Below are 26,178 nucleotides of genomic sequence, written 5' to 3'. Positions count from 1 at the left end.
CTAGTTTTAGGCCTCTAAAGGAATTTCCTGTTGGAAATTCACATTTTAAAAAGGCAACGCGTTGTAAAACTAACCTCCAAGTATTTAAATACACACGAGCCATTGTGCTTATGCATTTATGCAGCATCTGTTTTGTACTTTATAAGTAGTTTTACTTGTTTTGCTTTTATTATAGTTTTTCTTTTCTTTTCCCTCTTCCCTCTCCTCTGTCTTCTTTTTCTGAGACAGGGTCTCGCTCTGTCACCCAGGCTGGAGTGCGGTGGCATGATCTTGGCTCACTGCAACCTCTGCCTCCCTGATTCAAGCGATTCTACTGCCTCAGCCTTCTGACTAGCTGGAATTACAAGCACCTGCCACCATACCCGGGTAATTTTTGTATTTTTAGTAAATACATGGTTTCACCATGTTGGCCAGGCTGGTCTCGAACTCCTGACCTCAGGTAATCCACCTACCTTGGTCTCTCAAAGTGCTGAGATTACAGATGTGAGCCACCGTGCCCAGTCCAGTTTTTCTTTTCTTATTATAAAATAACACATACTCATTTGATTTAGAAGCTTAAAAACTACATATAAGCAAAAAGAAGAAAGATCACTGAAAATCCCAAGATACATGGTTAACACAGTAGTGTTGAATCTTCTAGTTTTATTTTTAGTATAAAAAAGGTATCAAAATATACAAACTCTTTTTTTTCTTTTTTTTTTTTTAAGACGGAGTCTCGCTCTGTTGCCCAGGCTGGAGTGCAGTGGCGTGATCTCTGCTCACTGCAAGCTCCGCCTCCTGGGTTCATGCCATTCTCCTGCCTCAGCTTCCCGAGTAGCTGGGACTACAGGCGCCCACCACCTCGCCCAGCTAACTTTTTTTTTTTGTATTTTTTTAGTAGAGATGGAGTTTCACCGTGTTAACCAGGATGGTCTCAATCTCCTGACCTCATGATCCACCTACCTCGGCCTGCCAAAGTGCTGGGATTACAGGCGTAAGCCCCTGAGCCTGGCCACAAACTCTTTAATGACTAACTTTCCCCCCAGTCTATTGTGAATATTTTTTATGTGTAAAAAAGGTATCAAAATATACAAACTCTTTTATGATTAACTTTTCCCCTAATCTATTGTGAATATTTTTATGTGTAAAATTATCAAAATATTCAAACTCTTTCATGATTAACTTTTTGCGTAATCTACTATGAATATTTTTCGTGAGTTATGGCTATGATACTGTAGTAGGTTTAGCTAAATCTCTTGGGTCTCTCCGTCTCTTAGATCATGCCCCATTTTTTATGATCACTCATTGCTGCAGCTAACATCTAGGTAGCAATGATCTGTTCTTCTGGGTGGATTTGTTGGGGTTGTTTTAAGGCCTTTATTCCAGGTGGTTTGAGGGGATTTTCCGTGGGGCGGATCGCTGGTGTGTCAGGTATGGTTATGTTTTGTGGTGTCAAAGGGATAGCCACTTCTCATCTTCTCAGAGTCCAGGGAATATCCGAAGGAGGCAGAGGAGCTTTTCCTTTGTAAACGACCTGGATGTGCTGGACAGAGGGTCAAAAAGAATGAGGACCCCAGCAGGTGGCAGAGGAGAAATGAAAAGGGAAGCGGGATTTTGCAGCGTGGCAGGCAGAATCCAGGCAGTGCCAAGGAAAGGACCTGCAGGGGTGAGAGTGACGCTGGCAGGGCTGGAGGGACGTAGCATGTGCAATCTCCTGTGAAGTGGTGGAGAAGTGCTTAGGGTGACTTCTTTTTCAATAATCCAGAGGAGGCCAGGCACAGTGGCTCATGCCTGTAATACCAGTACTTTGGGAGGCCAAGGCAGGTGGACTGCTTGAGCTCAGGAGTTCAAGACCAGCCTGGGCAACGTAGGGAACCCCTGTCTCTACAGAAACGTGCAAAATTAGCCAGGCATGGTAGTGGGCACCTGTAGTCCAAGCTACTCGGAAGGCTGAGGTGGGAGGATGGCTTGAACCCCACGGAGGTCACACCACCGCACTCCAGCCTGGTACCAGAGTGAGACCACATCTCAAAAAAGAAAAGCTACCTTAAAAATAATATAAAAATAATAATACAGAGGAATCTGGCATAAGTCATTGTAGTAGAGAGGCCTGAGCCACGTTTCACAATGTAACCGGTTGTTGAGATGGACATATTGTATCACATCGCAAGGATTTTGAATAGTTCCTTGGACAGTAGGCACACATGGAGATAGATGATAGAGAGATGGTAGATGGACAACAGACAGATTGACAGATGATAGATAAATTGATAGATGATAGATCAGTAGATGATAGGCTGATACATGATAGATTGATTGACAATAGATAGATTGATAGATGATAGAGGGATAGAGCTATTCCAGCCTAATTTCTGATACAAGAACATGTGATACAAGATAGATGATAGAGGGATAGATCTATTCCAGCCTAATTTCTGATACAGGGGCTTCATGAGGATCAAATAAGTCAAAATGGGTAAAGGGCTTACAGCATTGCTTAGCACATGTTAAACACTGCGTAAGTTTCAGTTATTATTATTAGTTTCATCATTGCCATCTTGTGGGATTGAGAAAAAGTCGTGTCTCTTGGGTATCACCAGTTATGAAGTAGATGCTTAATAACTGATGGGTGTCCCGTTCTTGTTTCCTTTAATTAATTACCGGATGGTTTAGTGTTGACTGTATTCAGTCTGAAGTCCTTTAGATTGACTATTTGTTTCCCTGAGATCGTCATGCATATTTCTTCTTTCCTTTTTAAAGAAACACAAACAGTGACAGTTTCAATATGTTTTACCCAGCTGTCTGTTTCCCAGGATCTGTACTCTGTTCATATGGCACATTTCCTGCATATTATGCAGCCATTCTTCTCTGACACATGCTGAGACGGAGACTTAGAGGAAGCACAGGCCCTGTGTAAACACTTGAAACACAGACAAGCAAATACCAATGAGTCTTTATCGCTCTTGATTCTTGGCACAGTTCCTTGTGTGTGGTAGAGGCCTAACAATTTTTCACATGAATGTAGAATAAGGAGAATATTTATTTTGTACTTTGTAAACTTGTTTAGAGGCAAGGTGTCCCTGTGTTGCCCAGGCTGGAGTGCAGTGGCACAATCCTAGCACACTGCAGCCTCCAGCTCCCAGGCTCAAGTGATCCTCCCACCTCAGCCTCCCAAGTAGCTGGGACTACAGGCAGGCATCATGACAACCAGCTAATTTTAAAATTTTTGTAGAGATGGGGGTCTCTCTGTTTCCAACAAAGGCAGCAGAGAGCGTCCAAAGCAGAAAATCTTTGTGTAGCTAGCCGAGGCGCCCTGGGAAAGTTGTGTAAACTGAGCTTCAAATTCTTCTCTGGTGGCTCCAGCACTTCCTGTGTAGCCTTGGGAAAGTTACCTAGCCTCTCCACCCTGTTTGTTCACCTGACACATGGGGTTAATAATAGCACCTATCTCTCAGGGCTTCCTGAGGATCAAATAAGTCAAAATGGGTAAAGGGCTTACAGCATTGCTTAGCACATATTAAACACTGCTTAAGTTTCTGTTGTTATTATTATTAGTTTCATCATTGCCATCTCGTGGGGTTGAGAAAAAGTCGTGTCTCTTGGGTATCGCCAGTTATGAAGTAGATGCTTAATAACTGATGGGTGTCCCGTTCTTGTTTCCTTAAATTAATTACCGGATGGCTTAGTGTTGACTTAACAGAAAACAGTGTACCATTTCTATTATGGGATTTAAAATTCTGAGCACAATTAACTGGATCTCTCATGTTTTTGTTTGTGACGTGGGAGTGTGTGTGTGTGTGCATGGCTATATTTAGCAGATTTTGTAAGCTATTTAAGGCCCCATCACTCTGTCAAAATTGCTTCATTTCATTTCTGTGGGATGAAAATCCATGCCCTCTTCATTTATAAGCATTTGTAACTTGAGTCTGTGTGACACTAGTTTAGATGCTCTGCCACCCAATAGCTGAGTAACTTGGACAAGTTGCTTCTCTATGTTTCGGTGCCCTCATCAGTAAAAGGGGAAAAATAGTACCTCCAAGTTAATGTGGCTGTAAGAACCAGGGGGACCACAATGACAGTTTCTAAAATGTATTGAGTCTGGGCGTGGTGGCTCATGCCTGTGATCCCAGCACTTTGGGAGGCTGTGGTGGGAAATTGCTTGAGGCCAGGAATTTAAGACTAGCCTGGGCAACACAGCAAGACCCTGTCTCTACAAAAAAAAAAATCTAAAAAATTAGCCGGATGTGGTGGCACATGCCTGTAGTCCCAGCTACTCAGGAGGCCAAGGTGGGAGGCTCCCTTAAGCCCAGGAGTTTGAGGCTGTAGTGAGCTGTGATTGCACCACTGTACTCAAAGCCTGGGCAACAGAGCAAGACCCTATCTCTAAATAAATAAATAAATAAATAAATAAGTAAGTAAGTAAATAAGTAGGATGTATTGAGCACTTCTCTGTGGCAGATGCTGTTCTAAGTCCTGAACTTGTTTACAGAGCTTGGCACCATGCCTGCCCTCAATAAGCATCATTGTTTTTACTGCAAGTCTGAAGAGTAGATGAAGCCAGATTGTGGAAGACGAGCTGTTGCTAAGGACTCTGAAGGTCATGGTGAAGCCGGGATTTGAATCTGGCCAGTAGGGTTACAAAGTCCATGATTTTATTTTATTATTGTGATTATTTTTTATTTATTTGTTTTTGAGACAGAGCCTTGCTCTGTCACCAGGCCAGAGTGCAGAGGCACAATCTCAGCTCACGGCAACCTCCACCTCCCGGGTTCAAGTGATTGTCCTGCCTCAGCCTCCCCAGTAGCTGTGACTATAGGCATGCACCACCGCGCCCAGCTAATTTTTATATTTTCAGTAGAGATGGGGTTTCACCATGTTGGCCAGGATGGTCTTGATCTCTTGACCTCATGATCCAGCCGCCTTGGACTCCCAAAGTGCTGGGATTACAGGCATGAGCCACCGCGCCCGGCCCAAGTCCATGATTGTATGCCTTTGACCATGGTCTTCAGCCAACTTGTGGTCCAGAAAAACATGTCTTTGTTCTGCACAAACCTGCCTTTTTTCTTCTCTCTGGAGATCTCCTTCCCTCGGAATGTGTGCCCTTGATTTGTGCATGTTGACATCCTTCCTTTCTACCAAGACCCTTTAGGCCTGGAGGGTCTTGCTGGTTACTCTCCTCGGAGTTCTCATGACATGTTGTGTAGGAGAACTCGAGAGCAGGGACCTCTCTAGACATCGTTGCATCCCTCCTGTCCTCTCCAGCACCTCCCATTTATTTTGTACTCATTAAGTATGTATGGGTATAAGACCAATGAATCATTATCTTGTAACGCAGGGCTCACCCTCTGCCCTTGGCTTGCAGAGTCTTGACGGGGGCGGACAGTAAATGAACCCCACTTCTATTACCTGGCCACTGCCCCAGGTAAGATGCACTGGTCACTATATCTGAGGGCTGTCAGCTCCCTCCTCTACACCATCTCATGACTTAGACCACCCCCAGGAGAGAGCAGCCTGGGCTAAATGCAGGAAGCTTCAGGCCTCCACTGATGAGAGCAAGACTCTGTGTGTGTGAAGGCTGGGAGAGCGTGTTAGAAGACATACACACACATATAAATACACAGGGTCTTAACATTTGAACACATTCACTTTGAAACATGGACTTGGCCATCACTGAGATCTCTGTGGGTCAGGGCTAGAACTCCTAGTTTGGAAAGAAAAGGCCAGAGGCAAGCTGATGTGTTGGCGTGTTCAGAGATGATTCCTGTTAATGTGAATTCTGCTTCTCTTAGAACACTTTTTTCCTGGCACTTGGTCATAACACCTCCTTTTTGCTCCACTTAAACTCCCCGTTCTCCACTTCCTCCATCCCTGGGGGCGGTGTTCAGTGGTTACACAGAAAGGAAGGGTCTTTGATGAAGCGTCTTTATACAGTGGCTCTGAAGGGCTCAAGGAATCCTTGTCTCCCTTTCATGACATGGACTCAGCCTCCAGAGGCCTTCGGTCACTTCCAAGCCCTTGCATAGCCTGCTGCCTGGACGGTGAGATACCATTGGTAGAAATGGACATTCTAAATCCAGGCATTTAAACTGTAATCCTACTAAATAATTTGTTTCCTGTTTTATATTGTTTGCTTAGAAGAGGGGGTGGAAAAATGCAGAACTGTTTTCCAGTGCATTTCCTTCCTTCCACCCCCAAACCTACTAAAGATACAGCATGCTTCTTTGCACGCTGATGGTAGGGTTATTCCTAAGTGTTAATTTTTTACGTACCTAATTACTTTCCCAGTAGAAATGGCATCTAATACTTTCTAGCACTACAGTGCTAGCAAATGCTGGGCCCAGAGAAGATGCGTACTGAATTTGTTGATTGCCTGCTGATTTTGTACCCTGATTCTGAGCTCTACAGGAATATGGCCAGATATTGTCTACATGGGGAGACAACCACCTCCATTTTCCCTTCCCTTTTCCACTTTTTTAATGTGCTGAAATCCAGCTTCATCCTTAAAACTAAAACTAGCATTGATTTTTTTAAACTTACTTATTTATTTATTATTTTTTTAAGACAGGGTTTTGCTCTGTCGTTTAGGCTGGAGTATAGTGGTGGGATCATAGCTCACTGCAGCCTCAACCTCTTGGACTCCAGAGATCCTCCCACATCAGCCTCCTGAGTAGCTAGGACAACATGCACACTACCATGCCTGGCTAATGTTTAATTTTTTGTAGATATGGGGTGTTACTATGTTGCCCAGGCTGGTCGTGAACTCCTGAGCTCAAACGATCCTCCTACCTCAGCCTCCCAAAGTGTGTTGGGATTATAGGCATGAACCACCGCACCTGACCTTTTTTTTTTTTTTTTTTTTGGCTGTGCTAACTGTCCCCAATGCTGCATGTGTACTATTTGTCATCGCTATAGTAATATTCATGATTACTACTACTCATCTGTAATTAACATATAACTGGGATAATACAATGAACCAGGCATTGCATGAAGGGCTTTGTATGTATTTTCTTGTCTAATGAGTGGCATTTAGAACATACTTAATTGACTTAAGGAAGACTTGCTCACAAGTGGTTCACAAGCTGTGGGTTTCAGGGAAGCCATTTCTGCTGTCTCAGACTCAGTTTTCCCCTCTGCAAAATAGGGAGCTGGATGCCTGCCTCTCCAGGTTCTTTCCTTTTTCATCACTGGTTTAACTCAATTCACTTGTGTTTAGGAGTCCTTGCTGTGTACTCTGCACAGATTTGTTTCTTAGAGAATATAAAACAAATGCAGTTCAGTCCCTGCGTCAAAGTTTGTACCATCTAGTGCAATGACAGGAAGCCAGGGGTATCCGAGGGGTAGAGAACAGGGAAGTCAATTATGTCGGGCGAAAGTGGGGAGATTCCTGAGAGTCGATTCTAATTAGAAGCTTCCTGAAGGAGGAGAGATTTCCGTTCAGGGTAAAGGAGGCAGTTGATGGCGTGGGAGTACAGAATCACCTCTTGACAGAACTGGTGGACAAAACAAGCTATTCAGCAGTGAACCAGAACAGGGCTGCGTTCAGGACCAACTCAGCTGACATTTTGCCCTATGCTAAATGTAAACTGGTCACCGTATCGATACTGCTGCAAGATAAACTGGAGAATCTCAACTACATCATAAAAGTATGTGGATCTCAGAAGAGTGAAGCATTTGGATATTTGAGATGAGTCCCCAGATTAAAACTGCTTATTTTGGCGTCCCCATATGCTGAGTCTCTCGGCCTCAGGGGAACCTCCAGTGTGGGGATGATAAATCTGATACATCTGGATTTCTGCCACAATATAATAGAATTAATTACCATTGAAATGGGCTAATGCTTGTGTTTAATAATAAATATATATGCCCCTCTTCATTTCAGAAAGAAACTGAAGGGGGTTGCAAATATATTTGCAATGCAACAAGATACAAAATACAAGAGATAAGGAAGAAAAATAAAAGAAGAAATAATTGAGTAAGGTCAGAGGAAAAGTCCAAATGCCCAAAGGCTTTAAATACTTTATTAGAAGTGGGCTGCATGCATGCTTTGGGCTCAGGATCTTATCAGCCAATGCATTTTTTTCCTAAAAGAAAGTTTTTGGTTTTAACATGATAATGTAACGTGTCTAAGATTCCAAGAGTTAATGCGGAGACTTACCTTTATCGATGAAAGGGATTTTGGGTATTGGATAATGCTGTGTACTTTCATTCATGTTGACTGCTTAGAAACGAATTCATGAGACACAGACTGAAAGCAAAACACGAGCCCAAGGCTTTCTGGCTGAGCTTCTGAGGCTGCGTAGCTTTTGCACCAAGGATTTTACTTAATGAAACCGCAGGTCTGAGGACAATTATGTTCTCCAAGAAGAGGAATTCTCTTTGACGTTTATTATTTCCTTTGAGGAGAGGCTTTTCTCTCTGCTTCCCCCACACACCCATTTATCAGAAACATATTCTTTATTTTTTAGAGACAGGGTCTTGCTCTGTCACCCAGGCTGGAGTGCAGTGGTATGATCATGACTCGCTGGCATCTCAAATTCTTGTGCTCAAGCCATCTTCCTGCCTGAGCATACCAAGTAGCTAGGACTCCAGGAGTCAGCCATCATGCCAGGCTCATTGTTTAATTTTTGTAAAAATGGGGTCTTGCTATGTTGCCCAGGTTGGTTTCAAATTCCTGGCCTCAAGTTATCCTCCCATCTTGGCCTCTGAAAACACTGGGATTATAGCTGTGAACCACTGCCAAACACGTTGTTTTTTTCTTTTTCTTTTTCTTTTTTTTAAGTGGTGACACATCGGTTTATTAAAATATGTAGCAATGTATGGTGAAAATAATGTTCATATTTTATTTTCTTAAAACAGAATATTGCAGTTTTTAGTGATAGATTTTGTTTTTTAGGGTGGTTTTAGGTTTCAGAGAAATGGAGAAAAAGATACAGGGTGCCCATTTACCTCCTCCCCTCCTGCACACAGTTTTCCCATTATTAATTTCTTACATTAATGTGGTACATTTTTGACAACTGATGTACCAATATTGATACGTTATCATTAGCTAGTCCATAGTTTAAGTTAGGGTTCACATCTTGTATTGCTCATTCTTTGAGTTTTGACAAGTGTATAAAGTTGCGTTTTCACGATTAACATTTCTGGGTATTTTATCACTGCATAAAATCTGAAAAAAAGTAGTAAAATCCAGAAATATGGTTATGAATAAAATTTTTTGAATGGTTGCAAAAAATATTTACCTCGTTGTATTATACTGAAAAGCCGAACAATCCATCATATTGCTCAAATTGTTACAGAATGAACTTTAAAATGGAAAAATGTCATTTTTTTCCTGATTTCTTTTTTTTTCAGTTTTTTTTTGCATTATTATTTTTTATTATTATACTTTAAATTCTAGGGGTGTTCGACAAGCCAGACACATTCTTTGTGACATTGGAGAAAGACTGGGGCAAGTCTCCCAGAGAACCGTGGAGCCAAGTGTGACAGCTGGAGGGCCTCAGCCCAGGTCTGACCTCCTTTGAGTTCATGTCTCTTTTATTCCTAGTGTCAAGCAGAATGAGCGCTATGGCCAGTTGACTCTGGTCAACTCTACCTCGGCGGACACGGGTGAATTCAGCTGCTGGGGGCAGCTCTGCAGCGGCTACATCTGCAGGAAGGACGAGACCAAAACAGGCTCCACCTACATCTTTTTTACAGGTAAAATACTTGGTGCATTCATGGAACTCTTCAAACTTCTGGACTTGGCTGAGAGCTGAAGGTTTCCCTACTGCATGCTGAATAGCAAATAATGACATCAGAGCACTTCTTGTTTGCCAGGCTCTGGGCTAAATGCTTTACATCAGTTATTTCATGTAAGTCTTACCATAACCCTTCAGGGCATATACTAATATTATTGTTATGATTATTATTATTATTTTTCAGATGGGAAAGTTGAGGTTAAATAAGTCCTTAAGGTCACACAGCAAGTAAGTGGTGGTAACAAGATTTCAACACAAACCGTTTGGTTCCAGGGTCTGTCCCTGCACTTGCCAATATAGTGACCACTAGATACGTGTGGCTACTTAAATTTAAATGAAAATTAATCAAAATGAAATAAAATTCAAAACAGTTTCTCAGTGCACTTGCCAGGTTTCAAGTGCTCAACTGTGGCATGTAGCTAATGGCTATTGTACTAGACAGCACAGAGAGAGAACATTCCCTTTATCACAGAAAGTTCTATTGGACAGTGCTGCTGTTGACTTTCATCACTGTGTTCTCAGAACCTATGACCATCTCCTCTCTGGAAACTCCATAGGATGCTTTGCTAAAGACCTCCTCCCATTTGTCATTTTTATTATTTTATTTTTTGATTTTTCCATAGAAATGAGGTCTCACTGTGTTGCCCAGGCTGGTCTCAAACTCCTGAGCTCAAGCTATCCTCCTGCTTTGGTCTCCCAAAGTGCTGTAGTTACAGGCATGAACCACAGTGCTCAGCCCCATTTGTTCTTGGGAGTACTATGAGCTGGGATTTCAGAGGCAAGATTCCCAAAGATTGTGGCTCTTGTGTCTCCAGTCCCTGTCCCTAAGCCTCAGTGGACTGCCTGAAAATGTTCAAGTCAGAGTGGAGAACTCTGCAGTGCAAAGTATGTTTCTGGAAGGTGGAGCTTGCATTTTGAGAAACAGGTGTGCAGAATAACTGCTCAGCCTCTTTCTTCTGTAATGTTCTCTAAGTTCTGAAGTTTAGGGGATGAAGTTCTCCAACAAGGTTCAGAGGTCAGTAACAGCTTTCAGGAATCTTCCAAATCCACCCCAGTCCTATTGTTGTCCAAGACATTTCAGGTGAAACCAGAATCCTTTCTTAGTGCCTGGCCAGGGACTTTCATGAGATTTCTCTATGCCCTGAATCCATCTACCTTTCAGACCTAGACCTAAATAGGCCTAGACGTAGACTTAGACCTATGACCCAAATGATGTTATGACCTGACCAGTAAAGAATGTTTTAGTACAATTTTATGTATTTGTCCTTTCCTGCCCAAATAACTCCCCTCTGGCAAGAAGATGTATTAGTAGGGTACGCTGCAGTTCTGGAAGCACATGTATCTCATTTTGAAGGAGACTTTTTACTCCTTAGTTCAGCTAGATCCGAGTTTTTGTCTCATGCCAGGAAAACTTAGGCACACAGACACTTAAAAGAGTGAGTGGAGTAGAATTTAGTATGCGAAAGCTCTCAGCAAAAAGAGGGGTCCTGAAAGCAGGTTGCAGGTTGCCCTCTACACGGCTGAATACAAGGGCTTCTATGTTCCCCTGGTAGGACTGGGTTCCCTGTTTGTAAAAGGCGTGAATTCCTAGCGGCTCCACCCCTTCCTTTCAGTGCACATGCGGGCCCTTAATCTGAGTCACTCCACGTTGATTTATTTCCCTTACTGCACGTGTGTTAAGGGATGGAATTTTTCACTAGGGGCATGTTTAGGCGAGACTCCTGAGCACAAAGACCGTGGTAGGTCAGAGGTTCTCTAAGGACCCTCCCATATCTGCTTAGGAGATTTCTCTGCCTCCTGCCTCTATCAATTTCATTTCCACAACATCCCTGGGAAATAAGCAAAAGCTATTTTATTATCTCCAAAATACCACAAGTACTAATGCTCATGCTGAGCCATAATGTTCCAGGACTTGTAGTGGCACAATAAGGAGTGAAATCTTTTTTTCTGACCCAGGATCCAGTGTTTTTACTGCCTTGAACCTTTTCTAGGACAAGGTGAAGGATGGACTGATAGCCAGATTCTAGCTAGCATAACTGGTGTTGTCAGGAGAATTGTTAATAATTGTTCATAGGCACTCTCTTTGGATCTTCATTTTGGAACTCGCTACCCAAGACTGTCTGTGTGCCCTTTGTATTATACCATGCTGTGAAGCAACAGTGGAAAAGGCAACTAATTAAGATGAATAAAAGTCTGTTATTCCAGACAACGACTGATTCCACATTTCAAGTTGCAGAAGGAAGATTTTTTGCCATAATTAGCACTGTTGTGTCTTCCCAAAGTATCAGTCGAGGTTTTGAACTGAAGGCTTAGCTTGGGCATAATGTTCTATTAATGTTATGGGGTCTTGGCCAACCATGGTGGCTCACACCTGTAATCCTAGCACTTTGGGAGGCCGAGGTGGGTGGATCACTTGAGGTCAGGAGTTCGAGACCATCCTGGCCAACATGGAGAAATCCCATCTCTACAAAAATACAAAAACTAGCTGGGCGTGGTAGCGCACACCTGTAGTCCCAGCTACTCAGGAGGCTGAGGCAGGAGAATCACCTGAATCTGGGAGGCGGTGGTTGCAGTGAGCCAAGATTGTGCCACTGCACTTCCAACATGGATGACAGAGCAAGACTTTGTCTCAAAAAAAAAAATTACGAAAAAAATTATGGGCTCACTTTGAGTTTTGGAGGCAGATCCTTTTTTTTTTTTTAATTTACTGAACTCCTTTTGGGAACCAAAGAAAGGCTAAAATATATTTATTCCAACTATCAAGAAACTTTGATCAAAAAGGGAGGTGACCTAATGAGTTTTTTGTTCTTATTTCTCTCTTTTTTTTTTTTTTCTTATTTCTCAACACTAAGGTAGGAGTCCAGTTGGATTTTCACTGTAGGGTTTATCAATTTGTCTTTTCAAGCATGGGTGGGTTTGAAAAATCAAGATGGGCAGTTACAGAAGCTGAGGTTCCCACTGCTGGCTCAGGATTCTTTCAGAACATGTTTCCTGGCTACCCATGTGGAGAAACGTCTGTCATTCATTATGTTTGTATGTTTCCTAGAGTTTGATTGAAGCTTCTTTTGGGGGACTGACTGTTGTTAGTGTGCAATCTGTGATAAACAATTGCCATATATGTTTCCTCTTTCGTCTTTATCCAGGAGGCTCTTGGAAGGTTTTTCTCCCTTCTCTCTCACTTTTTATTGGAGTATAACATATGTAAAGAAAAACATTCAAATTCTCAGTATACAGCTCAATAAATTGTCGTCAACCAAACAGGCACATGTGACTCCCACCCAGGTCAAGGATGAGAACATTACCAGCGGCAGGGCTTTCTCATCGTGAAAGGCTGGGGCTCTCATTTTTATATGTAGGAAAACTACATTAATAAGTACTTTCCTGGCTGGGCACAGTGGCTCATGTTTGTAATCCCCCAGCACTTTGGGAAGCTGAGGGAGGTGGATCACTTGAGGTCAGGAGTTTGAGACCAGCCTGATCCACATGGTGAAACCCTATCTCGACTGAAAATACAAAAATTAGCTGGATATGGTGGCACACACCTGTAGTTTCAGCTACTCAGGAGGCTGAGGCACAAGAATCGCTTATACCCAGGAGGCAGTGAGCCAAAGTTGCAGTGAGCCAAGATTGCACCACTACACTCCAGCCTGGGTGATGGAGTGAGACTGTCTCAAAAAAAAGACTCTTCTAAATATTGAATTTGCTATAATTTGGATTTAGTGTATAGCTTGTTAACTTCACTTTTTTTTTTTTTTTTTTTGTGAGACTCTGTCTCGGCTCACTGCAACCTCCGACTCTCCTGGTTCAAGCAATACTCCTGCCTCAGCCTCCCAAGTAACTGGGATTACAGGCACATGCCACCACGCCCATCTAATTTTTGTATTTTTAGTAAAGACGGAGTTTCACCATGTTGTCCAGGAGGGTCTCAATCTCCTGACCTCATGATCCGCCCACCTCGGCCTCCCAAAGTGCTGGGATTACAAGTGTGAGCCACCCCGCGTGGCCAATTTTTTTTTTTTTTAATGTAAAGTCCCATGTGCTTAGTTTTCTTTAAGTAATACATTTGTCATCTAGATTAGTGAACATAAATACATTTGCAGGGGACATGTAATCTATAATTATTAAAATTAACTTCAACAGTTTTGGTTGTTGATGGAAGCTACAAATTGCAAATATATTTTTTAAAGCAACTGGTGTGGTCACTTACTTCAAAGTATGTATTATAGTATAAGAAGTAAGGCTGGGCACATTGGCTCACCCCTGTAATCTCAGCACTTTGGGAGGCCAAGGCAGGAGGATTGCTTAAGTCCAGCAGTTTGAGACCAGCCTGGGCAACATAGTGAGACCCTGACTCTACAAAAACCAAACAATAAAAAATTAGGCTTGGTGGCACGTGCCTGTAGTCCCAGCTACTCAAGAGGCTGAGGTGGGAGGATCACTTGAGCCCTGGATGTTGAAACGGCAGTAAGTCATGATCATGTCACTGCACTCCAGCCTGGGCAACAGAGTGAGACCCTGTCTCAAAAAAAAAAAAAAAAAAAGATGATATTTTTATGTTCTTAAATTCACATGGTTCACTTATTCAACTAACGACTTTGCTTATTGATTCAGATTATTCTACACACTCGTAAAACAAAAGTTGCCTCTAAATCTTGCAATCATGCAATCCTAAAGTGTTACTGCTAAGAAAACATCTTTAATATTATCCACTCCAGATTCTTCTCTTGATAAATGTGGACACTGAAGCATGAGGAAATTAAGTAATGCCTCCAAGGCCATGTAGATGGACTGTGTGAACACGTGAACGTTGGGCACAACTTTGACAGAGGTGCTCCTTACCTAAGCCTGAAAGCCAATTTCTCATAAAGTAGAACGGATCTCCCAGCCTGATGGAAACCCATGTAAAACACGGAGACTCTCTGAGCCATGATATGCTCTTCCCTCGTCTTAGAGCCAAGAGGAAGGATCTGCACGTTAGTGAACTTGGTACTTATAGCCCAAGAACTCTTGGCTCATGAACCATTCGGTGATGTGTCCAGGAATTCTGCCCCCAACCTAAAACACCATCTAACTCTGACGCAAAGAAGGCAAGTTGGGGAGAAAGGCAAGAAAAATTATTTATTTCAGGAACATTGTGGGGAAAACACAAGAAAGGATGTAATACGTATTAGGGTATCACTAGCTCCAAATATTTCCCTTTGCAATTACTATAATATTCCCTCACAGAATGATCCAGAAAAACAAAGGATTTAATGTACCATTCCAAAAAAGAAAAGCCACCAGCACCAACAAAAATTACCCCCAAAAGCCCAGTCCAGAGTTTCTTGCCTGTCCTAAGGACAGAGTCAGTCCTCATTTCTCCCATTTCGGTAAGATAAAAATGCCATCATCTGAGCTTAAAGAACCAGGCAGAGTAATTTCAGGGGAAATGAGGGGATGTAAGAGACTGGCTGAAGATTCCCAGCCAGGTGCTGGCCAAGCCGAGAGCAGACCTGAGACTGATGGGTTCCTCCTTCAAACCAGCAACATTCCCCTCCACTAACTTTGGCAGGCACCAGGTCCTCTGGGCTGTGTAGGGAGCTCTGATGTGCCGGGAAATGCTTCCTGGCTGGCAGTTACTGACCATGGCTGTGGGGTTGATTTCTCCACACACAAGCAACAGATAGCTTCAAGCTTTTACAATTGCTAAGGGTTTAAAACTTACAATCATAAAATCACATTAATAAGTGCTTTCCTAAATACTGAGTTTGCTGTAATTTGGATGTAGTTTACAGCTTATTAACTTGATTTTTTCTGGAAATCTAAAAACCAATGTGCTTAGTCGTCTTTGAGAAATATGTGTGTCATCTACATGAGTGGATATAAATACATTTGCAGGAGACATATGTAATCTATAATTATTAAAATGAACTTTAACACATTTTTTTCTTGATGGAAGCTACTGATTGCAATTTTTTTTTTTTTTTTTTGAGACACAATCTTACTTTGTTGCCCTGGCTGGAGTACAGTAGCATGATCTCGGCTAACTGCAACCTCTGCCACCTCCTGGGTTCAGGCAATTCTCATGCCTCAGCCTCCCATGTAGCTGGGACTACAGGCGCATGCCACCACACTCAGCTAATTTTTTTTTTTTTTTTTTTTTTGTATTTCTAGTAGAGATGGGGTTTCACCATGTTGCCCAGGCTGGTCTCGAACTCCTGAGCTCAGGCGATCCACCCGCCTCAGCCTCCCAAAGTGCTAGGATTACAGGCATGAGCCACTACACCTGGCCAGATTGCAAATATATTTTTAAAGCAAGTAGTGTCGTCACTTACTTCAAAGTATGTATTAAAGGATAAGAAGTAAGGCTGGGCCTGTTAAACCTTAACGTGTTAAAGGTTTATTTGTTAAATCTTAAATCTTGTTCCTTGCTGCTTCATGGCTGTGATCCGTGGGCCTCATTTGGGCTTGAACTGATACCTTTTCTGTTTTCTTTAAGGAGACGGGAAGGAAAATCATTCTTCCAAAAAATGAAAAGCATTAAAATAAAAAAAAACCCCAGCTTTTGCTACTCCTAAGGATTCAGTATTTGGAGGATGTTGCCAGAATCCTTAAGGATGCTTTTACTTTGCTTCTCCAGAGTGAATAAGCCTGTGTCTTCCCTTTGCAGAGAAAGGAGAATTCTTTGTGCCTTCTCCCAGCTACTTCGATGTTGTCTACTTGAACCCGGACAGACAGGCTGTGGTTCCTTGTCGGGTGACTGTGCTGTCGGCCAAAGTCACGCTCCACAGGGAATTCCCAGCCAAGGAGATCCCAGCCAATGGAACGGACATTGTTTATGACATGAAGCGGGGTTTTGTGTATCTGCAACCTCATTCCGAGCACCAGGGCGTAGTTTACTGCAGGGCGGAGGCCGGGGGCAGATCTCAGATCTCCGTCAAGTACCAGCTGCTCTACGTGGCAGGTAAGCTGGGCCGCCCCTGTCTAGATTCTAGTCACTCCGCTGGTCAGTTTCAGGTACTGCTGTTCCCTGCCTGCAGATGGAATAAGGAAGCACCATGAGTGCCTTTTGTTTCATTGTTGTTGGGTTTTTTTTTTCTTTTCCTTTTTTCCTGAAACAGTGTCCCTTTTTGCTGCCCAGGTTGGAATGCCGTGGCACAACCATTTTCTCACTGCAGCGTTAAAGCCCTGGGCTCAAGCGATCCTCCCTCCTTAGCCTCCTGAGTAGCTGGAACCACAGGCGTGCGCCACCACGCCCTCTCGTACAGAAGAGGTCTTCCTGCCTTGCCTGGACTGGTCTCGAACTCCTGAGCTTAAACAATCCTTCAATCTCAGCTTCCCAGAGTGCCGAGATTCCAGGTGTGAGCCACCATGCTCGGCCCACTTACGCTGTTCTTAAAGGCTTCCCTTCTGCCCCACCGCTTCTAGGATGTTCTCCTTCCTTGCTATGACTCTGACCGAAACCCCCCCGTCCCCCTTCCAGCCAAATCCTTCCATCATTCACTCTGGTGCTGCCTCTCTGTTTGATGAGCAGGTCTTCTAAGTCCCCAAACTCCTTTAGAGCATCCTCCCAGCCTCTTGGTCTTAACCCGAATCTGCTGTCTCCTAAGGACACCGTTCGTTCCCACCTCAAGGCTGGCATCCTTCTTGTACCCATTCCCACCCCCCAACCCTCATTCTCTGCCCTTCTGTTGGGAACCTCTGCTCTTTGGGGGCTCCACCAGCATTCTCATTTCCTTTCCTGTCACTCCCCTGAGTGCATCGAACATTTTGGCACTTCGTTCATGGTCCTGCTTGTCGCTCCATTTTTAGGGTGACTTTGATATTGACTTGGAACCCACTGGTCAGGTTCATGGACCCCTCATCTGCTCCACCTCGGATATTCCTACCCTCATCACAATGTGAACATGTCAACCACAACCGCTGTGACAGCAATCACTGGGGCTGACCCCAGCTCCAGTGACACAGGCTTGTACTTTCCCAGGATTCTGTGTTTAATGACTCCCTCAACCACAATCCTCACCTGCACCCCCTGTTCCCCAGGGCTTTCTGCCCTCCCCACCCACGAGGCTTAGATTCTGGCTTCCAGCACATCTCTACTCACTACCCACGCCCTGCACGCCCTCATCTCTGTACTCCCCTCTCCTGTCCAGGAAAGAACCATCCTGGATGAACACAGCTAACCTTCTCCTCGTACCTGTACCCAGAGTTAAGAGCTGTTGGGACACTCCCATGGGTGGGTAGAGGGCATGGCCTCGAATCCCCCATCTCTTGTCCACCCTGCCTGGCGTCCTCTGCGTTTTGTTCCGTCTTTCTTCTGCTTTCCCCAATGTGCACAGAACACTTGGAGTCCTCAAACTCCCACCTCATTCTCTTCCAACTGGCCTTACTCCCTTCCTCTTGACAGATCTGAAACATGATCAGTCTCCCAGTTAAAATTGGAACTACTTCTTTTAATGTGGCCATTTTAGTGAGGAGTTTCATTTCAGGGCGTTTATACATGAAATACGTTTTTCCCTGGTAACTGCCAGCCATTCCACTGTGTTAAATCCCCCTTTTCCTGAGGGTAGGGAGATCTGTTAGTCGTGTTGAGTTTCCCTTTGACATCCAGGAGGCTCGCTGGGTGGGTAAGACAGTCTCGTTCTGATTTCTAAGGCCGTTTGTTTAAAATCTTCAGTCCCGGCCGGGCGCGGTGGCTCAAGCCTGTAATCCCAGCACTTTGGGAGGCCGAGGCGGGTGGATCACGAGGTCAGGAGATCGAGACTATCCTGGCTAACATGGTGAAACCCCGTCTCTACTAAAAATACAAAAAAAAACTAGCCGGGCGTGGTGGCGGGCGCCTGTAGTCTCAGCTACTTGGGAGGCTGAGGTGGGAGAATGGCATGAACCCGGGAGGCGGAGCTTGCAGTGAGCCGAGATCACGCCACTGCACTCCAGCCTGGGAGACACAGCGAGACTCCGTCTCAAAAAAAAAAAAAAAACTTCAGTCCCGACAATTGATCCAAGCCTGCTTTCTGCTCTTCCTTCCACATGCAGGCTCCATGCTGAGTCCAGCAGCTCTGAGTCAGAGGCCACAGTCCCCTCTGCTCCCCTCCCCTCCCCTCCCTGCTGGGACACCAGGTTAGGGGAAGTAAGAGACAGAGGTCAGAGCCCAAGAGCTGGCTACCCCTGGTGATAAATGCTGACCTGGCTTGCTGTCTGTGAGCCTGATGGGAGCAGATAGTGACTCCAGTGCTTTGTCACAGGTGATAGGGACTCGCTTGTCACAAGCCCCTTTAGTGTCCTAGGCCCTGTCCCATGCAGCCTCGCCTCCTCCTGGACCCTCAGCTGGAGGCTGCCTCTGCTTGTATGAACTTCTTTGCTGTTAGGTGCAGCACGACTGAGAAAGCCTGGAGTCTTGACGTCCCTGTGTCCATCTGATCACCTGACTCCGGAGCAGGTGGCCACCAGAACATACTGTGGAGACACAGTCTGGGCCCTCTTTCCTTCTGGAAGTCCCCCACTCTGCCATCTTGTCCAGGGCTCTTTTGCCCCGGGCTGATGGCATAGGGGCCGGCTAGGAGCAGTTCTGTTGCAGAACGCCACAGCACCCACCTTCCTTGACAAGCAGTTCTCTGAGGCCCCTCCCTCACCTTTCTGGAGTGAAGCACCCCCTTGCCAGCTTTGCAAGGGAGGAGGGGAAGTCGTTTCTCTTTAGGCACTGTAGTCCCTCACAGGTGACTTTCGTCTCTCGGAGAACTCTCACCTTGACCAGGGGCAAGTGGTGTGTGTGGGCAGGGTCCGTCCCCTGCAGTGGAGCTTCTCAGGCAGCCCTGTCGGGGGATCAGTAGCCCCAAGAGTGAGCTGCTCTCTGAAGTTAAAAATTGGGCTCTGTCATGCCTCGTGTTCTCAGCCATGGTGCTTATTCAGCAGGCCATGCCCCTCACGCCCTGTTACCAAATCCCTCTCACGGCCCTGCTTCACCTCCCCGCGTGCTGCGCTGAGCCCACCACTCTTCCCCACTAGAACCAAGTCCCTGAATGAAAGAGCTCTCCATGTCCCATCTCCACTTCCTTTCCTCCCACACACTCCTCTGCCCACTCCCATCTGGCCTTCTCCCTTGACTTCCACCGAAATGGCTGTTGCCAAGGTACTCTGGGAACCCCATGCCGTTAAAATCTGTCCCCGTCCCACTGGATTCCGCCTCCCCTGCATGGAACGGCCTCTGCCCTGGTTCCATTTTTTCCAGCTTCCACCACCTCCCCTTCAGCTTTCTCACTCTTCTTGGTCAGCTCTTAGCAATCTATCAACTCTGAAATGCTGGTGCTCCCCCAGTCACCCTTCTTTCCCACTCCTTGTTCTCTCCCTGGGCCTGCTTCACATGTGTACACTGGGAACTCCCAAGTGGGTGGAAGTGGCCAGATCTGGAAGCACCAGATCCACGTGTCCGCCGTCCACCTCGAGCGTGCACTGAGATGCTTCGGGACCGTCCATCCTCTGTATGCCATCCCTGGACTCAGCGCCATCCTCCCTGGACTGGTTCTTCCTCCTCCTCTGCTTTGGTGACGGCACTACCTTCATCCAGGGGACAGGCCTGTGGCTGGAAGTCAAGCTCATCTCCCTTCTCCTCCCAATCCTTTGTACTTTTTTCATTAAATCACTTTCAAATCTTACTGTTTCTCTCCATCCTCACTACAAAAAAGGGATCAAGCTAGCATTGTCTCTGCCCTGGTCTTACGTGAATATCTTCTCATCCATCTCCCCTATGTCCACCTTTTCTTTCTCCACTCTGTTTTCCACACTGCAGTTGATTTTTTTTTTAAGGCAAAATCTTGCTCTGTTGCCCAGACTGGAGTGCAGTGGTGTGATCTCGGCTCACAGCAACCTCCACCACCTGGGCTCAAGCGATTCTCCTGTCTCACCCTCAGTATCTGGGATTACAGGCATGTGCCAGCATGCCCAGCGAATTTTGTGTTTTTAGTTGAGATGGGGTTTCACCATGTTGGCCAGGCTGGTCTCGAACTCCTGACCTCAGGTGATCTGCCCACCTCGGCCTCCCAAAGTGGTGGGATTACAGGAGTGAGCCACTGCACCCGGCCCCTGATTTTAATTAAACCATTCAGTAGGTTCCCACTTCTCCCAGAACCAAAGTCCAAATCCTCTGTGTGGCGTGAATGGCCTCGCATGGACTCACCCCTGTCCTCCCCATCCAGGTCTCACTCCTCCCTTCCCTCCTCTCCCCAGCCCTCCTCACTCCGCCACCACCTCTCACCCAGGGCCACGCCCATGAGCACTGCCAGCCTGCTGGTGCCTCCCTGCTTCTCCTGTTCATGTCTTTGAAGCTCAGTCTTGAGATTGTAGTTCAAACAGTACTTCCTCAAGGAAGCCCTTCCTGGCTCTCAGACTGTTCTATTCTGGCCTTTCGGAGTACACTGGGCTTCTGCTTCATAGCTTTTAACACAGCATTTTAAACTAACCATATAGGCCGGGCACGGTGGCTCAAGCCTGTAATCCCAGCACTTTGGGAGGCCGAGACGGGCGGATCACGAGGTCAGGAGATCGAGACCATCCTGGCTAACATGGTGAAACCCCGTCTCTACTAAAAATTACAAAAAAACTAGCCGGGCGAGGTGGCGGGCGCTTATAGTCCCAGCTACTCGGGAGGCTGAGGCAGGAGAATGGCGTAAACCCCGGAGGCGGAGCTTGCAGTGAGCTGAGATCTGGCCACTGCACTCCAGCCTGGGCAACAGAGCGAGACTCCGTCTCAAACAAACAAACAAAAAAACAAACAAAAACTAACCATATAATGACTCACTCAGTGTCTGGCCCCTCCCTTAGAATACAGGTTCCAGGGGCTCAGAGATCAGGTCCATCTCCCTCCCTGGTCTAGACCCACCTGCTAGCACACAACCTTGCTCAAGGCTACCATCAAAATTGCTCGTTGACACACCTGTGCTCCCAGCACTATGGGAGGCCAGGGCATGAGGATTGCTTGAGGCTATGAGTTGGAGATCAGCCTGGGCAACATAGACCAAAAAAACTGAAAAATTAGCCAGGTGCAGTGGCTCATACCTGTAATCCTACCTACTCAGAAGGCTAAGATGGGAGGATGGCTTCAGCTTTCCTCCAGGATGCAGGAGTTCGAGGCTGCAGAGAGCTAAGACTGCACCACTGTTGGCAGGTTCCTGTACTCCCAGCTACTCGGGAGGCTGAGGCAGGAGAATGGTGTGAACCCGGGAGGCAGAGCTTGTAGTGAGCCAAGATCACGCCACTGCACTCCAGCCTGGGTGACAGACCCTTTTTTTTTCTTTCTTTCTTTCTTTTAATTATTATTATACTTTAAGTTCTAGGTTACATGTGCACAACGTGCAGGTTTGTTACATATGTATACATGTGCACAACGTGCAGGTTTGTTACATATGTATACATGTGCCATGTTGGTGTGCTGTACCCATTAACTCGTCATTTACATTTTCATTGTTCACTTCCCACCTATGATTGAGAACATGCAGTGTTTGGTTTTCTGTCCTTGCGATAGTTTGCTGAGGATGATGGTTTCCAGCTTCATCCACGTCCCTACAAAGGACATGAACTCATCCTTTTTTATGGCTGCATAGTATTCCATGGTGTATATGTGCCACATTTTCTTTAACCAGTCTGTCATTGATGGACATTTGGGTTGGTTCCAAGTCTTTGCTATTGTGAATAGTGCCACAATAAACATATGTGTGCATGTGTCTTTATAGTAGCATGATTTATAATCCTTTGGGTATATACCCAGTAATGGGATGGCTGGGTCAAATAGTATTTCAGTTCTAGATCCTTGAGGAATCGCCACACTGTCTTCCACAATGGTTGAACTAGTTTACAGTCCCACCAACAGTGTAAAAGTGTTCCTATTTCTCCACATCCTCTCCAGCACCTGTTGTTTCCTGACTTTTTAATGATCGCCATTCTAAATGGTGTAAGATGGTATCTCATTGTGGTTTTGATTTGCATTTCCCTGATGGCCAGTGATGATGAGCACTTTTTCATGGGTCTGTTGGCTGTATAAATGTCTTCTTTTGGGAAGTGCAGAGACACCATTTCTAAATAAATAGCTTGTTGAGTGAATTCTCCATAAATGAAGAAATTTGTTTCTGAAACATGATGAGGCAAAGGCACTGCAAACCCAGGTAGCAGTTGTGCCCAAACATCTTTCACATCTGTATATTTAGATTTTCTCCTCCTCTTGTGCGGATAGACAGCCACACACTTATCTGCTCCCTGCCACCCCCGTGGACGCCACCACCCAGTACTTCCTACATGCTTCTTCCCTAAGGACTTGTTCCCCCTCACCTCTTTATTCTCGTCACATGACCCCTGACGGACCTCTGAGCCTCCTCACCTAATCACAGGCTTGGAGGCTGTCCTGGGAGTCCTGGTGCCAATCCCATTCCAGACCACCAAGGTCAACAGGTAAAAGGTGGCTTCAAAGGAAGCCCCAAGTGGTGTGCTCACACCGTCTTGGCGCTGGACGGGAAGTTGTGAGAAAGGCAGAAAAGTCCATCTGTCTCCATAGAAAAGAATGCATGTGTAGGTTTGTTTTTGAGGTTACGCTCAGGGTCTCACTCTCCCTGTCTCCTGCTTGCTTCCAGTTCCCAGTGGCCCTCCCTCAACAACCATCTTGGCCTCTTCAAACAAAGTGAAAAGTGGGGACGACGTCAGTGTGCTCTGCACTGTCCTGGGAGAGCCCGACGTGGAGGTGGAATTCACGTGGATCTTCCCAGGGCAGAAGGTAAGTGTCATACTCAGCACCTGCATCTCAGCACTGCATCTCAGCCAGCCATTTTAATTCTCAGCTTTGTCCCCACCCAGTGCTACATGCCATAGCTTAAGAAGTGCAAGAAACATGTGGGACTTTGTTGGGGGCCAAGGCTTGTTTGTTTTCTTTGAAGATGTTTCAGTATATTAAAAAAAATTTTTTTAAGGACAGGAAATAAAAGATTTGAGTTTCATTAGTCAGTTTGCTCAGTGTACCCTCTTCATATGCAGGGTTTTTTTTTTTAAACCCTTAACTAAGAAGGGACAGTAATGCTCATCGCAGTGCCATTCACAATACCAAAGACATAGAATCAACCTAAATGCCCTTCAGTGGTAGATTGGATAAAGAAAACGTAGTACATATACACCACAGAATACTATGCAGCCATGAAAAAGAATGAGATCATGTCCTTTGCAGGAACACGAATGGAGCTGGAGGCCATTATCCTTAGCAAACTAACACAGAGACAGAAAAACAAATACTTCATGTTCTCACTTATAAGTGGGAGCTAAATGATGAGAATACATGGACAAGAAGGGAACAACACACACTGGGGCCTACCTGGGGGTAAAGGGTGGGAGGAGAGAGTGGATCAGGCAAAATAACTAAGGGGTACCAGGCTGAATATTAATACCTGGGTGAAGAAATGATCTTTCATTTCATGACATGAGTTTACCTCTATAACAAACTTGCACATATACCCCTGAACCTAAATAAAAGTTTTTTAAAAAATAAAAGGACACTGGAGGAAAGGGAAATGAAGTATCTCACTCTTTTCTCCTGCCCCCACCTCAATCTTCAGTCCCATCTTCTGGGTCAACTAGAATCTCACCTCCTCCTGGGGTCCTTCAGAGTGTTCTCTTTGTTTTTAATATGTTTTGTCATTTTTTTATTTCAGTAGGTTTTTGAGAACAGTAGGTGTTGGGTTACATGAATAAGTTCTTTAGATGATTTCTGAGATTTTGGTGTATCCATCACCTGAGCAGTGTACACTATACCAAATGTACAGGCTTTTATCTCTCACCCCGCTCCCACCCTTTCCCCCCGAGTCCCCAAAGTTAATTGTGTCATTCTTATGTCTTTGCATCCTCATAGCTTAGCTCACATTTAACAGTGAGGACATACCATATTTGGTTTTCCATTTGTGAGTTACTTCAATTAGAATGATGGTCTCCAATTCCATCCAGGTTGCTGCAAATGCCATTATTTCATTCCTTTTTATGGCACAGTAGTATTCCATGGTATATATACTACATTTTCTTTATCCACTCATTGATTGATGGGCATTTGAGCTGGTTCCATTTTTTGCGCTTGTGAATTGTACTGCTATAAACATGTGTACAAGTATCTTTTTCATATAATGACTTCTTTTCCTCTGGGTAGGTACCCAGTAATGAGATTGCTGGATCAAATAGTAGTTCTACTTTTAGTTCTTTAAGGATTCTCCACAGTTTTCCATAGTGGTTGTACTAGTTTACATTCCCACCAGCAGTGTAAAAGTGTTCCCTTTTCACCACATCCATGCCAACATCTGCTGTTTTTTGATTTTTAAATTATGGCCATTCTTGCAGGAGTAAGGTGGTATCACATTGTAGTTTTGATTTGCATTTCCTTAATCATTAGTGATGTTGAGCAGTTTTTCATATGTTTGTTGGACTTTGGTATATATTTTGAGAATTGTCTATTTATGTCCTTAGCCCAAGTTTTGATGGGATTGTTATTTTCTTGCTGATTTGTTTGAGTTCCTTGTAGATTCTGGGTGTTAGTCCTTTGTCAGATGTATAGATTGCAAAAAATGTTATCCCACTCTATGGGTTGTCTGTTTATTCTGCTGATTATTTCTTTTGCTGTGCAGAAGGTTTTTAGTTTAATTAAGCCCCATCTGTCTTTGTTTTTGTTGAATTTGCTTTTTGGTTCTTGGTCATGAACTCTTTGCCTAAGCTTATGTCCAGAAAAGTTTTTCCAATGTTATCTTCTAGATCTTTTATGGTTTCAGGTCTTAGATTTAAGTATTTGATCCACCTTGAGTTGATTTTTGTATAAGGTGAAAGATAAGGATTCAGTTTTATTCATCTACATCTGGCTTGCCAATTATCCTAGCACCATTTGTTGAATAGGGTGTCCTTTCCCCATTTTATGTTTTCTTTTGCTTTGTCAAAGATCAATTGTAAGTATTTGGGTTTATTTCTGGGTTCTCTATTCTGTTCCACTGGTCTGTGTGCTATTTTTATACCAGTACCATGCTGTTTGGGTGACTATGGCCTTATAGTATAGTTTGAAGTCAGGTAATGTGATGCCTCTAGATTTGTTCTTTTCGCTTAGTCTTGTTTTGGCTATGCGGACTCTTTTTTGGTTCCGTATGAATTTTAGGATTGTTTTTTCTAGTTCTGTGAAGAATGGTGGTGGTATTTTGGTGGGAATTGTATTGAATTTGTAGATTGCTTTTGGCAGTATAGTCATTTTCACAATATTGATTCTACCCATCCATGGCATGCGATGTGTTTCCACTTGTGTCATCCATGATTTCTTTCAGCAGTGTTTTTTAGTTTTCCTTGTAGAGGTCTTTCACCTCCTTGGTTAGGTGTATTCCTGAGTTGTTTTTTGTTTTTTGTTTTTTTGCAGCTATTATAGAAGGGGTTGAGTTATTGATTTGATTCTAAGCTTGGTCGTTGTTGGTGGATAGCAGAGCTACTGATTTGT

The 26,178-nt window shown here is 44.5% G+C and overlaps 1 protein-coding gene across 1 annotated transcript in view; it reads left to right on the top strand.

Annotated features, from left to right (window-relative positions):
• The window catches only part of LOC105463734 (platelet derived growth factor receptor like), a 68,435-nt gene that overhangs the window by 35,213 nt on the left and 7,044 nt on the right, over positions 1–26,178 (top strand). The window contains exons 3-5 of the mRNA XM_011710994.3: positions 9,524–9,675; positions 16,366–16,659; positions 23,312–23,451. Of these exons, the coding sequence (XP_011709296.1) occupies positions 9,524–9,675; positions 16,366–16,659; positions 23,312–23,451 (586 nt within the window). The remainder of the gene's footprint in view (positions 1–9,523; positions 9,676–16,365; positions 16,660–23,311; positions 23,452–26,178) is intronic.

Source organism: Macaca nemestrina, chromosome 8 (genome assembly GCF_043159975.1).
Source record: "Macaca nemestrina isolate mMacNem1 chromosome 8, mMacNem.hap1, whole genome shotgun sequence".
Lineage (NCBI taxonomy): Eukaryota > Metazoa > Chordata > Mammalia > Primates > Cercopithecidae > Macaca > Macaca nemestrina.
This window is presented reverse-complemented; position numbering and strand designations above follow the sequence as displayed.